The 13,385-nt window shown below is 39.5% G+C and overlaps 1 protein-coding gene across 6 annotated transcripts in view; it reads right to left on the reverse strand.

Moving 5' to 3' along the window:
• The window catches only part of LARP4 (La ribonucleoprotein 4), a 73,603-nt gene extending 64,437 nt beyond the window's left edge, over positions 1 to 9,166 (reverse strand). For 3 of the 6 annotated variants that reach the window (XM_070410246.1, XM_070410247.1, XM_070410245.1), the window contains exon 1: positions 9,022 to 9,166. In XM_070410246.1, the coding sequence (XP_070266347.1) occupies positions 9,022 to 9,039 (18 nt within the window). In that variant the 5' untranslated portion in view covers positions 9,040 to 9,166. Of the gene's footprint in view, positions 1 to 7,966; positions 8,128 to 8,579; positions 8,653 to 9,021 lie in introns of those variants that run through there. The other 3 variants (XM_070410248.1, XM_070410249.1, XM_070410250.1) reach the window with 3 other exon arrangements.
• Positions 9,167 to 13,385: the final 4,219 nt, after the last annotated feature.

The following is a 13,385-nucleotide window of genomic DNA, read 5'->3' on the forward strand; positions in this document are numbered from 1 at the left end:
TTTAAATCTTACATGTAAATGAATCTGTATTTTTTAAAAATATATATTTCTTTTTTGATTTCAGAGAGGAAGGGAGAAGGAGAGAGAGATAGACACATCAAAGATGAGAGCAAATCATTGATTGGCTGCCTCCTGCACGCCCCCCACTGGGGATCAAGCCCGCAACCCAGGCATGTGCCCTTGGCCGGAATCGAACCTGGGACCCTTCAATCCGCAGGCTGGCACGCTATCCACTCAGCCAAGCCGGCCAGGGCGAATCTGTATTTTTAACATACTAAAATCTTCATTGTTTTATTTTTTTTAATTGATTTTTAGAGAAAGAGGGGGAGAGAAAAAGAAACATTTGAGTTGCTGTTCCACCTATTTATGGATTGATTCATTGATTGCTTCTTGTATGTGCCCTGACACGGGATCAAACCTGTAACTTCGTCATATCAGGACAACACTCTAACCAACTGAGTTACTACATGGCCAGAGCTTCACTCTTATTTTTAAAGTTTTATTTGTCCAATTAAAACTATACTTGAACTATAAAAAATTTTAATAAGGTAATTACCCTGTTTGGTTTACCCAAATCAGAACAAATTAGTAACAAGGCTGAAATTAGAACTCAAAAAGTTACATCTCTTAAATCAGTGCTATCTCACAGTAATTATTGTAATTACGAGAGCTGCTATCATGTAGTTTTGACAAATTTACCAGAAACATTTAAAGAACAAATTTCAGTGGTTTTGAAAGGCAATTACTAACAAACTGGACAATTTACATCACAATAGTTACTGTAATGGTTAAATGGTATTGTCTGTCAAGCATTACCTAATTATACTGTATTACAAGGCTTATCTAATATATAAACACCACAGACACCAGAAACACAAACCAACTCTGCCAGAAGAACTCATTTATCTCAAATTATAAGTGGGAACTTGAGGCTCAAAAGTCCTCACTTGCCTCAGGTCATGCAAGGATTCCAAAACCCTTACAGAAAATTACAATGCATTAATACAAAAATTTACAGTGTTTTCTAGAAGACTGAAAACCTCCCTCAAAAATTAAACTTTAAAGAAAACAAAACTTAAGCAAAACACAGGATATAGGAAAAATAAATTAAAATGCTATCAACACTCATTTTTCATTTTCATTTAAGGATATTCAAGGAGGTTAGAATCTTTTTTATGACTTCAAATTGACAGCTGGATTCATTTCTCAACTTCCTCTACTTTCTATTCGTCGGCAAAACAAGATTCAGACGCCATTTCTAACTACAGGATAAACATCATATATATATATATATATTATATATATATACACACACACACATTTTTATTGATTTCAGAAAGGAAGGTAGGAAGGTAGAGGGAGAGAAAAATAGAAACATCAATGATGAGAATTATGGATGGGCTGCCCCCGGCACACTCCCTACTGGGTAATGTAGCCCTGAACACAGGCATGTGCCCTGACCAGGAATGGAACCATGACCTCCTGGTCCATACGTCAATGCTCACCACTGAACCACACCAGCTGGGCTCAAAATCTTTTTTTTTAAGTCAATTGTTTTATTTTTTTTGTTAATCCTCACCCAAAGGATATTTTCCCATTGATTTTTAGAGAGTGGAAGGGAAAGGGAGAGACAGAGAGAAACACTGATGTGTGAAAGACACATCTGATTGGTTGCCTCCTGCACACACCCCAACCAGGGCCAGGGAACCTATAACCAAGGTAGGCGCCCCTGACTGAAATCAAACCCAGGTCCCTTCAATCCATGGGGCTACGCTCTATCCACTGAGCCAAACGGGCCAGGGCTCAAATCTTTTTTTAAGCTCCTAGGTAGAAGACCAAAATCACAGATTTGAAATGTACATGTCTAGTATTAAGGATCATTTCCATTAACTGGGAATAATATGAAACTGGCATATAGTCTGAACAAATGAAAACTGGTAAACAGTAGTTGAACACCAATATTTCTACTTTTTCACATACTGTATACTTTGAAGCACCATGAGATACTTTTATGTTCACCTGAGCCTTTTATTCCACTTTTCACTCTTCAAAAATAATTTTTACTTTATTTTCAGTCCATTATGTCTAAAAATATTTTTATTCATTTTTAAATTCGGATTCAAGTTGCAATAAATATTCCAAAATCAAATTGTTCAAAAAATCATTCAGCTATTCACTTACTTATAATTCCTCTTGGGAATCACTTCACAATTCATATAGTTATTTTCTTCTTTTCTAAGTCACTTTTTAAAAAAATGATTTCTGCCCTAACCGGTTTGGCTCAGTGGATAGAGCGTCGGCCTGGGGACTCAAGGGTCCCAGGTTCGATTCTGGTCAAGGGCATGTACCTGGTTGCGGCCACATACCCAGTAGGGAGTGTGCAGGAGGCGGCTGATCGATGTTTCTGACTCTCTCTATCCCTCTCCCTTCCTGTCTGTAAAAAAATCAATAAAATATATTTTTAAAAAATTAAAAATAAATAAAAATAAAATAAATAAATAAACAATTTCTGGCCCTGGCTGGGTAGCTCCGTTGGTTAGAACATTGTCCTGATATACCCAAGTTTGGGGGTTCCATCCCTGGTCTGGGCACATATAAGAATCAACCAATGGGATAGAGTGTTGGCCTGTAGATTGAAGGGTCCCAGGTTCAATTCTGGTCAAGGGCATGTACCTTGGTTGTGGGCACATCCCCAGTAGGGGGTGTGTAGGAGGCAGCTGATCCATGTTTCTCGCTCATCGATGTTTCTAACTCTCTATCCCTCTCCGTTCCTCTCTGTAAAAAATCAATAAAATATATTTAAAAAATAGAATCAACCAATGAATGCATAAATAAGTGGAATAACAAATCGCTGTTTCTCTCTCTCTCTCTCTCTCTCTCTCAAATAATTAAAAAATCATTTCTAGCCAGTGGTATCTAATAACTTTCTATAAATAATTATTTAAGCTAATGGAGAAAAACGGAGTACTGTGCACAGGCACACTACCTATGATTACTGTTATATAAAATGAAAAATTATTCAGGCAAATATCCCACTATTTTCAGACACTAAGGCTAACCTAAAGTGCAAAATGTTATCACCTGGAGAAGCAGAAAACTTTGGAAGTCAGATAAATTATTTTTAAAATTATGTAAGAACTGGGGGAAGGGAAGAATGGGAGTTGATTAATGTGTACAGTGTTTCAGTTTTGCAAGATGAAGAGTCCCAGAGATGGATGATGGTGACAGTTGCACAACAATGTAAATGCACTTAATACCACTGAACTAACTATACACTAAAATAGTGAAGATGATATATTTTGTACGTGTATTTTACCATAATTAAAAATAATTTTTAAAAGTTATGTGAGAGTGCCGAACCGGTTTGGCTCAGTGGATAGAGCGTCGGCCTGCGGACTGAAGGGTCCCACGTTCGATTCCAGTCAAGGGCATGTACCTTGGTTGCGGGCACATCCCCAGTAGGGGGCGTGCAGGAGGCAGCTGATCGATCTCTCTCATCGATGCTTCTAACTCTCTATCCCTCTCCCTTCTTCTCTGTAAAAAATCAATAAAATATATATTAAAAAAAAAAAGTGGAGAGAAACCAAGATGGCGGCATAGGTTAACGCTGGAGTTTGCTGCCTCAAACAACCACTTCAAAAATACAACTAAAAGACGGAACGGACATCATCCAGAACCACAGGAAGGCTGGCTGAGTGGAAGTTCTACAACTAGGAGGAACCGAGAATCAGAGGAGGCGCAGTGCTGAAGTAAAATACTAAGGTGCGGAGTGCGCGCAGTGCGGGCTGGTGGCTGAGGGCGTGGTTGACTGCTTCAATCCAGAGGGAGCCTCAGACTCTGAGCTCCAGATCCGGGTGAGTCTCTAGGGACCCAGACTCAAATGGGAGAAGCGGGACTGTCTGGCTTCGGTCCCTCCGAGGTTTGCAGCGGTTGCTGGGACAGAGAGGCAGAGCCCCTGGGGACAGACTGAGAGCAGCCATAACTGCTCCCTCCCCTGCCCTGTTGATCCCGTGGGACCCGCCCCGACCAAGCCCTGCACAGAGCCATTTGCTGGATAGCCTCAGGCAAAGGCTAGATTAGCACCTCCCTAGAGGACAGAAGTTCTCCCACTGCAAACACAGCTGATTCTCACAGCCAGTTGGCCTGGAGGTCAAGTAGTAATTACCTACAACAATCAAGGCTTGACTACAACAAGACTGCTCACAGAGACCACAAGGGGGTGCACCAAGAGTGTCTACCTCAGGTAATTGGGACACTTAACACGGAAAGCCACTCTATCAACACAGCGAAGCATAAAAAAATGCCAAGACAGAAACAGGCCACAAAGGACAGAACCGGAGGAAAGCAGGCTACTGGATATAGAATTCAAAACCACACTTTTGAGGTCTCTCAAGAGGCTTCTAGAGTCTGTCGATAAACTTGATGAGATGTACAGGAAATCTAATGAGACCCTCGATGATGTGGTAAAGGACCAACTTGAAAGTAAGCATACACTGACTGAAATAAAGAATATTATACAGACTCCCAACAGCAGACCAGAGGAGTGCAAGAATCAAGTCAAAGATTTGAAATGCGAGGAAGCAAAAAACACCCAACCAGAAAAGCAAAATGAAAAAAGAATCCGAAAGGGTGAAGATAGTCTAAGGAGCTTCTGGGACAGCTTCAAGTGTACCAACATCAGAATTATAGGGGTGCCAGAAGATGAGAGAGAGCAAGATATTGAAAACCTATTTGAAGAAATAATGACAGAAAACTTCCCCTACTTGGTGAAAGAAATAAATTTACAAGTCCAGGATGCACAGAGAACCCCAAACAAAAGGGATCCAAAGAGGACCACACCAAGACACACCATAATTAAAATGCCAAGAGCAAAAGACAAAGAGAGAATCTTAAAAGCAGCAAGAGAAAGAAACTCAGTTACCTACAAGGGAATACCCATACGACTGTCAGCTGATTTCTCAACAGAAACTTTGCAGGCCAGAAGGGAGTGGCAAGAAATATTCAAAGTGATGAATACCAAGAACCTACAACCAAGAGTACTTTATCCAGCAAAGCTATCATTCAGAATTGAAGGTCAGATAAAGAGCTTCACAGATAAGGAAAAGCTAAAGGAGTTCATCACCACCAAACCAGTATTATATGAAATGCTGAAAGGTATCCTGTAAGAAGAGGAAGAAGAAGAAAAAGGTAAAGATACAAATTATGAACAACAAATATGCATCTATCAACAAGTGAATCTAAGAATCAAGTGAATAAATAATCTGATGAACAGAATGAACTGGTGATTATAATAGAATCAGGGACATAGAAAGGGAATGGATTGACTATGCTTGGGGGGGAAAAGGGGTGTGGGAGATGCGGGAAGAGACTGGACAAAAATCGTGCACCCATGGATGAGGACAGTGGGTGGGGAATGAGGGTGGAGAGTGGGGTAGGAACTGGGAGGGGAGTTATGGGGGGAAAAAGAGGAACAAATGTAATAATCTGAACAATAAAGATTTAATTATAAAAAAAAGTATTAAAAAATAAAAAAGTTATGTGAGAGTGATTAAAGCATCTTAGGGTACATAAAATTCATTGCTATCTAAAGTGGTTCTAAGTCTTCATTTTCAGAGAAAACCTCAAATAGAGACAGAAATCCTATTTAAAACAAAACAAAACAAAACAAAATACTGCCAAACAATTAGAGCAGACATAACTAGCTGAAATATTAACGGGGGGGGGGGGGGGGGGGGGGGGGGGGGGGCTGGGGAGGGAGGAATGATGTGAAAAATGAATAAAATGTTAGCAAGCATAAAAAACATGAAAAATTTGCAAACTGTCTCCTTGGTGCTCAAAAATTTAAATAACTCTCTAGTAGCCAAAAGAAGGGAGCTGTTTCAAACTTACAGAATTGTTTTAAGAATTTATGCTGGGACATGTTTGACAATTTTGTGAATTATCCAAATATTTTTACCTCTTTCCAGATAGCCAGTGTGTCTCCTTTCAAAACAGAGGTGAGAAAAAAATAATAAACTACTGAAGTCTATATAGCCATTTGCCTGCAAGACCAAGTTAAAAAAAAATGACATCTAAGTATTTTTAAAATAAGATTCCTTGTCTGCCTACTGGACCATAAAAATCTTTAATTAAGATTTTTAAGTAATTTAGAATCCTAACTGCAGCTTAAACATTCACTGGCTGTGCAATCTTAGGCAAGTTTCTTAAATTCTCTGTGCCTTAGTTTATCTCTAAAATGGAGATAACGCCACTACATCAAAAGTAGGCTTGAATAGTTGTGTATATATAAATATGTGTGTATATATATGTACATATATATACACACATACATGCAAAAACACTTAACAGGCCTGACACACAGTAATTACAATACATGTGCACACCACTATTATTATACTATTATCATTACTTTTATATATCCCACTGATTCCAGTTATAAATTAGTAAACTGGAGTCTCTCCAGAAAAATGCACTCAGTAAGAGATTTTGAACACAACTGCAGAGGACTCATAGATCCCACATTAGAGAAGTCCAAAGATGATCCACATGCAACTTAGTTTTATAGTAAAGTGATTCTTAAACTCTCCTGTGCCATGGACCTCTTCTCAGAATTACGTTCTTAAGTATATAAAATACTAAGGATCACAAAATAAACCAATTATATTTATCAAAGTATTTTTAAATTTCAAATTTAGTAATAAATGTGCTTCACTGATACATTAAATAACAAGATTATATATAATAGTCATGAGCAAAAACAATGACAAGATTATGTTAAAACTGTAATACGATATGAAAATGTTTCTCGTTTCATCCATTAAAATTTCAAGAATTTTCATTTTTAGATTTCAACTAGAAGCTAGTGAAAATAAGCAATTTTTTTTTCCTTAATCAAGTTCATGGACTTCCTCAATTCTATCTAGGGACCCAGATTAAGAACTTTTGGCTTAGGGGAAAGTACAAAAATAAGTTCTGAAGCCAGAGCTTTATGTTGTAGAAGTCAGACTTCAGACTTTAGTCCCTACATTATTCACACCTGAATGACCTTAGACATCAAACTTCTGAGCTTGGGTTCACTTATTTAGAATAATTCCTATAACATGAAGTTACAAGGATCAAATATTAGTTAACAAAATGCTAAATGACCAGTGTTGTTTTTAGTTTTTTCACCGATTTTAACATCATATATTCAGCCCCAAATATGTAGTGACATTAATTTTCAATAAAACTCATAGGAGAAAAATTTAAAATCATATACTGATTCGCTAAGAAAATGAATGATTAATGGAAACAATTTTATGTAAACAGTTTATCGAGAGCCTTGATTTGTCATTAGAATGACTTGCATCTAAATCTCAATACCACTACTTTACTTTTACTAAATTACTTAACCTCTCCATCTCTCATCTGTAAAATACTGCTTTGTTGTTTTAGAAACGAAAGGATCTAGCTTCAACACTCAATAAATGGAGCTATTATTATACTTCACATTTTAACAAAGCCAAAGAAATCAACTTGGAACTCAAAAGTTTATTTTGGAATTATGTTGATATAAATAAAACTTCACAGTCCTTCTTTTGCCTGGCAAAACACATACACACTGAAATCTGCACCATTTAAATGACATAACATTCCTAACACAAACTGGCATTGTTTAAAATCATAATCTGATTTCTTTTTCTGCCCAATGAAATACGAGTATAAAAATCGGTCAACAGAATGGCTTCAATTAATTTTAAAACTTTTCATGATTCGCCTGGAATATCCTAATGAATGTTTACTATCAACGTTGGACATACTCTAAAGTAACTGTGTCAATTTAAAACCCAATTTAAAGCTCTCACATTGATCAGAGACACTGAATAGATTATTAAAAAGTGAGCGCATGTCATTTTCTTTACCCGGAATATTTACAGAGTAAGATCCCTCCCTTCCCCCGGAAAGACTGGCCGATCAATTATACAACCTGTAAATTCCTTCCCTCATTGAAAAGATTCTTTTATGGGCATAGTTAACAAGTGCCAAGTTGCGAAGTTGCAGCTTTGCTGGTTTGACGTTTTCACAATGCAAGAACAGTATGATCAGGAATCTACTCAAAGCTTTAGCCAGGCAGTCAGCTGATGCTCACTGCACACAAGAGAAAGACAGAAAGAAGAGAAATTAAGCCTCGAATATTTGTGTAAGGCAGCTATCTCTTACCTAAAATTACAACAGGCCAACAGCCGACGTTCCAATTACAAGTTTAAAAAACCGTTTATATCGTTAAGTAACAATACAAAAATTGGCTTTCCCCGGACTTAGGTTTCTCTCATGCTTGGAATTTTCTTTGCAAAGGGCTTGTAAGCCGTTCAAAAAAAAAAACAAACCACGTCCTCATTCCGGAGCCGCCGCTTGAGTAACTTTTACAAAAGGTCAAAGCGGTGCCTTTCAAACCTTCCGAAGCCTACTGGCTTCTCCTCGGTTCACAGCAACTCACTCTCCACCCACAGAACGTTCCAGAGACCAAGACACGGGGACCCAACAAAACTGGACGGGGGTTGCAGAAAGGAGCTGGCAACTTTCTTCCCCAACACACATACCGAATTTCACCTTCCTCGCTCCGCCGCCCCACATGTTGCTCGCCTCTCCCAGCGGGCCCCGCGCACCCCGCTCCCACCCCCGGAACGCGCCCACCTGATCGCCCTTCCCCGCAGGCTCCGCCCCCCGCGCCTGTGGGCCTCCGCCAGGGGCTCCATATGGGACACCTTCCCCTTCCTCCGAGCCTCACGCCCCACCAGACCAGGCTCGCGTCCCCCGCTTCCCCGTCCCCCCGCGCCGGCCCTCCCCGCCCGTCGCGTCCTAAGGGGCGAGCGCGCGCCGGTGGGGCCGCGGGCCTGCGCAGCCCGGGTGCTGTGTCAGCCTATCTGCCGGCTCCGCGGCGTGGACGGCCTGGAAAGTCACATGGCGGTGGGACCGGCCCGCGCCTCCACGCTCCCGCTCCCGCTCCCTTCGGGGCAGGACAAGATAGCCCAGTCCACTCACCTCCACGAAGAGCAACATGCCTTCCCGGTTCGACCCAATCGTTCTCGCCGCTGCTACTCCAAAAGGCTTACAGGCCCGAGCCCCGAACGCTGGGATAAGGACACTCGCCCGGCCCAACCACCCGGCAGCGGACCCGGCTCCTCCCCCGCCGTCAGCCGCTGAGTTCTGACCCGCCCAGTCCCACCTCCCGTGAAACATCAACTGTTTCCTGTGCTAAAGAACAATTGCTTCCGGGAGCAAAGACAATCCTTCGTGCGCTCAACTTTGGCACCACCTTTTCCTTTCCAGCGGCAGCCTGGGATGTACTACCGTCGGTCCGGGGGGGGGGGTGGGGGAGGGAAGCGGTCCGGGAAGGCACCATTCTGTGCGACGGGGGTGTGTAAGGGTCTTACTGCATTTCAACCATTGCAAGCGGCCGCAGTTTCGCAGTTTTCATAGCTCAAAACCTAGATCTGATAAAAAGCTGAGCTTGTGCGAAATGTTTTCTTTCTTTCTTTCCTTTTTTTTTTTTTTTTTTGTGTGTGTACGAAGTGTTCCGAAAGAATGCCCAACCCTGCCGAAAAGGTGGTGTGGCTCACAGAAAAAAAGTAGAGAAGGAAAAAAAAACACAGTAATAGTAAACATATTAATAGCAGCAGCTGTATTAAACGCTTACTGTGTGCTTGGCACTATTCGAAGTATTTTACGGTAATCTTAAAACCATTACATGCAGTAAATGCTATTATCCGCATTTTACAGTTAATCCTCCTAGGAGGGCGGGTTTCATTTAGACACACCTTTAAGGAACTTTGCCCTTGTTAGTTAGTTTGTTTGTTTTTTAATCAGATACCCACATCTCCGCTTAATATCATGCTACTTTCTAATACTTAATCTGGATAGCTTCTTCTTGATGTTCTGCCATCAATTCAAATGGAATATAAAAAAAATTTTTTAGAGTGTAAAGTGAAATAAGTTTATTAGTGAAGCAGTGAGACAGACAGAAGGCTACTCCACAGGCAGAGCAGCCAAAACAACAAAAATTCTCACTTTTCTGTTAGATGGTCCAAATTCCTTATTATACCTGCCTCATCAGTCCCACTTCTATATCCTGGTTCAGGCACTCACTTTTGAAATAATCATGTCTTGATTTTTTCCATTCTATTATATAAACTGAAGGTTTCATTTTCACTAAACTGCTGTTACTTGCTTTCAAGACCATTCTGAGCCCATGTAATCTCCCTTTACCTCAAATGAATTTCTTTACTTTTTCAATTAGATAGTAAATCAATTCCCCCATCAAATTGTTGATATTTGTGTCTCATACTCTTCCTAATCTGATCATCAGTAAATGCAACATTATTTCATATCAATTAAACCAATCTCCTCACTCTCCCCCCTGAAATACAAGCTCAGCACTCACCTCCAAAGCCATGGCTCAAAGTGTCTTCCCTCTCTGGAAAGCCTTCATTTATCAATCAACCTTCTCTCTCCATAAGGTTTTCCCAAAGACTGTACTCCCCACAGATCTCTTCTTCATGTCCCTTGTTAGCACTTGAATATTATATTCTATCTTGTTATTTTCTTTTTTCTGTTTCTTTACAGGTACCCTATTATATTCTTCAAAGTCTAGGATAATGGTAGTCACATAGTAGTGTCTCAAAAAATGCTTCTCCAATTGAAAGGGAAGGAGAGAGCTTTAAATTTGCTTTAAAAAATCTTCATTTCCAGTTGCTGATGAATTCCATGCTGCATAAAAAATATGAGAGCACAATAATGCTAAATTAGTTTAGTTGATAAGCATGCTGGCTGCTTTGTTAATGCCTATTAGAGTAAGCAATGTAAAGAAATCAAGAGCAATAAAAACAATTTAAGGATCTCACAATGTAATATTTTCAACAAAGTACTTAAACAAATTAATTGATAATGACAAATGCTGGATAATGATGGATATTTTCACAAACCTCACATTTATAAAAATAAATAATTTTCTTTAATCGTGGTCCTTTCAGAAAACATCATGAACTTCCTTGAATAAATATACTTAATTGTGATTTACAGAAAAGGAGGGAGTAAATAATTTATGAGTAGGGGCAGGATAGGCAGTCTAACAATAAAAGAAAGTATTCTGGCCCCAGCCAATTTGGCTCAGTGGATAGTGCGTTGGCCTGTTGACTGAAGGGCTCCAGGTTCAATTCTGGTCAAGGGCAGATGCCCAGGTTACAGGCTCGATTCCCAGTAGGGGCCTTGCAGGAGGCAGCCAATTAATGATTCTCTCTCACATCATTGTTGCTTCTATCCTCCCTTCCTCTCTGAAATCAATTAAAAAAATTTTTTAATTAAAAAAAAGAAAATGTTCTGGGGCTTAGAAAAGTTTCCGTAAGGAGAGAAATCTGAAATTATAATAGATATCCAAATTTAGACAGTATCTGCCAAAACCGATTTGGCTCAGTGGATAGAGCATCGGCCTGCGGACTGAAGGGTCCCGGGTTCGATTCTGGTCAGGGGCATGTACCTGGGTTGTGGGCACATCCCCAGTGGGAGATGTGCAGGAGGCAGCTGATCGATGTTTCTCTCTCATCGATGTTTCTAACTCTCTATCTCTCTCCCTTCTTCTCTGTAAAAAATCAATAAAATATATTAAAAAAAAAAAAAAGAAAAAACAAATTTAGACAGTATCTGTAGAGAAAATGAGAAAGAATACATCAAATGTTAGAAAAAGAAAACTAAGTACAGCATCTGGTTTTGAGTTTGCACTAATGGTAGAGACAAATGATAGCTACACTTTAATGAGATAAGTACTATAATAGAAAGTTTACAAAGTGACTTGAGAAAACAGGAAGTAACTTAGACAACAGGATCTTAAAGAGAAGGAAAAATATCTAATTTGCTCTCTGTATATTGATATTTTTAAAAGACAACTGCTTTATGATCCTCTGCTTCCTTTTTTCTGAAAGCCTGCAACATATCAGTTGTTTAACTTCACAAGTTTACAACAAGGACTCAATGTAGGACTAAATTTACAATAAGGTTACAGTAAGGACTCGATTGGAAGTTCTTATAGAGAAATTAAGTAATACATCCACAACTTGTATAAATTGTAAAACCTATAAAACAATATTATATGATTTATTAATATATACACTGGCGGTAAACTACATAAACATAGACTAGACATAAATATATCTAATTCATGACACTCATTGCCTCTAAAAAGGGACAGAGGGAAGGAAGGAGTCTGGGGAGAATACCAAAGGGACTTTAACTTATATCTAATGCTTTCTTTTAAAAAGATTTGAAGCAGCCCTAGCTGGTTTGGCTCAGTGGATAGAGCGTTGGCCTGCGGGCTGAAGGGTCCCAGGTTTGATTGCGGTCAAGGACACGTGCCCGGGTTGCGGGCTCGATCCCCAGTAGGGGGCATACAGGAGGCAGCCAATCAATGATTCTCTCTCATTGATGTTTCTATCTCTCTCACCCTCTCCATTCCTCTCTCAAATCAATAATAAAAAAGATCTGAAGCAGATATGACAAAATGTTAATATTTGTTCATTCTAGGTGACAGACACATGATTATAATATTTACTTTCTGTACTTTTTCATATTTTTTGAATTAAAAAATAAGAAAGCTATACAGCCAACAAAACCACTGTCCTTTAATTTCTCTAGCCTCTTATATCCTTTCACATCCTCTGCAATCAAAGAAGCTACCCAAAGTACTCCTCTTTCAGTTAGAAAGTAACCTCTAGTACCCTTCCATTTCTGGAGCCAACTATGGAACTTCAAAGCCTTCTTCAGTCAGGTTCCTTGAAAAAGACAGGTAACTAGGCAGTGCAAAGAGTATAGTCATCATTCAAATAATATCTTCTAAGTTATTACATGTCTAGGAAAAGTTGAGGGGCAGCTGAGGAAGTTGTAACACAATTACTCCATTACAGGCTTAAATATTCTTAAGCAAAAATTCAAGAAGAGAGAAGAACCAGGAGTTACATTTCATACACTGGATCTTGAATTCTAACACCTAGATTTTAAGCTTATTTAAGCAGGGCTATATTTCTATTTCTTTTATCATTCCTGTTGTCTGTTCTTTCCACCCTCCGCCCTGCACCCTTGTACCAACACAGCATATAGAATGCCTGGTTCTCTGCATATAGTAAGCACTCTTAGAATGTTTGAGTCAATGATAATGTCACAACAGGTCTATTATGACATCATGAGGACCAGAGCACCATGGTTAGCAACAAATTAGTGGCAAGGTAAACCACAATCTCTGAGAGCAGGAAAGACTTCTTCTAGCTTCCTTGGGGACACGTTTATTACCATTTGCCTATATTCTGAGGAGGAAATAAAGAAGAAAAAGAAATAAAAGAAAATCACTTGACTTTATCAAA

The sequence above is a fragment of the Myotis yumanensis genome, unplaced genomic scaffold, assembly GCF_028538775.1.
Source record: "Myotis yumanensis isolate MYYU_CA2020_CCGP unplaced genomic scaffold, mMyoYum1.0.hap1 SCAF_3, whole genome shotgun sequence".
NCBI lineage: Eukaryota > Metazoa > Chordata > Mammalia > Chiroptera > Vespertilionidae > Myotis > Myotis yumanensis.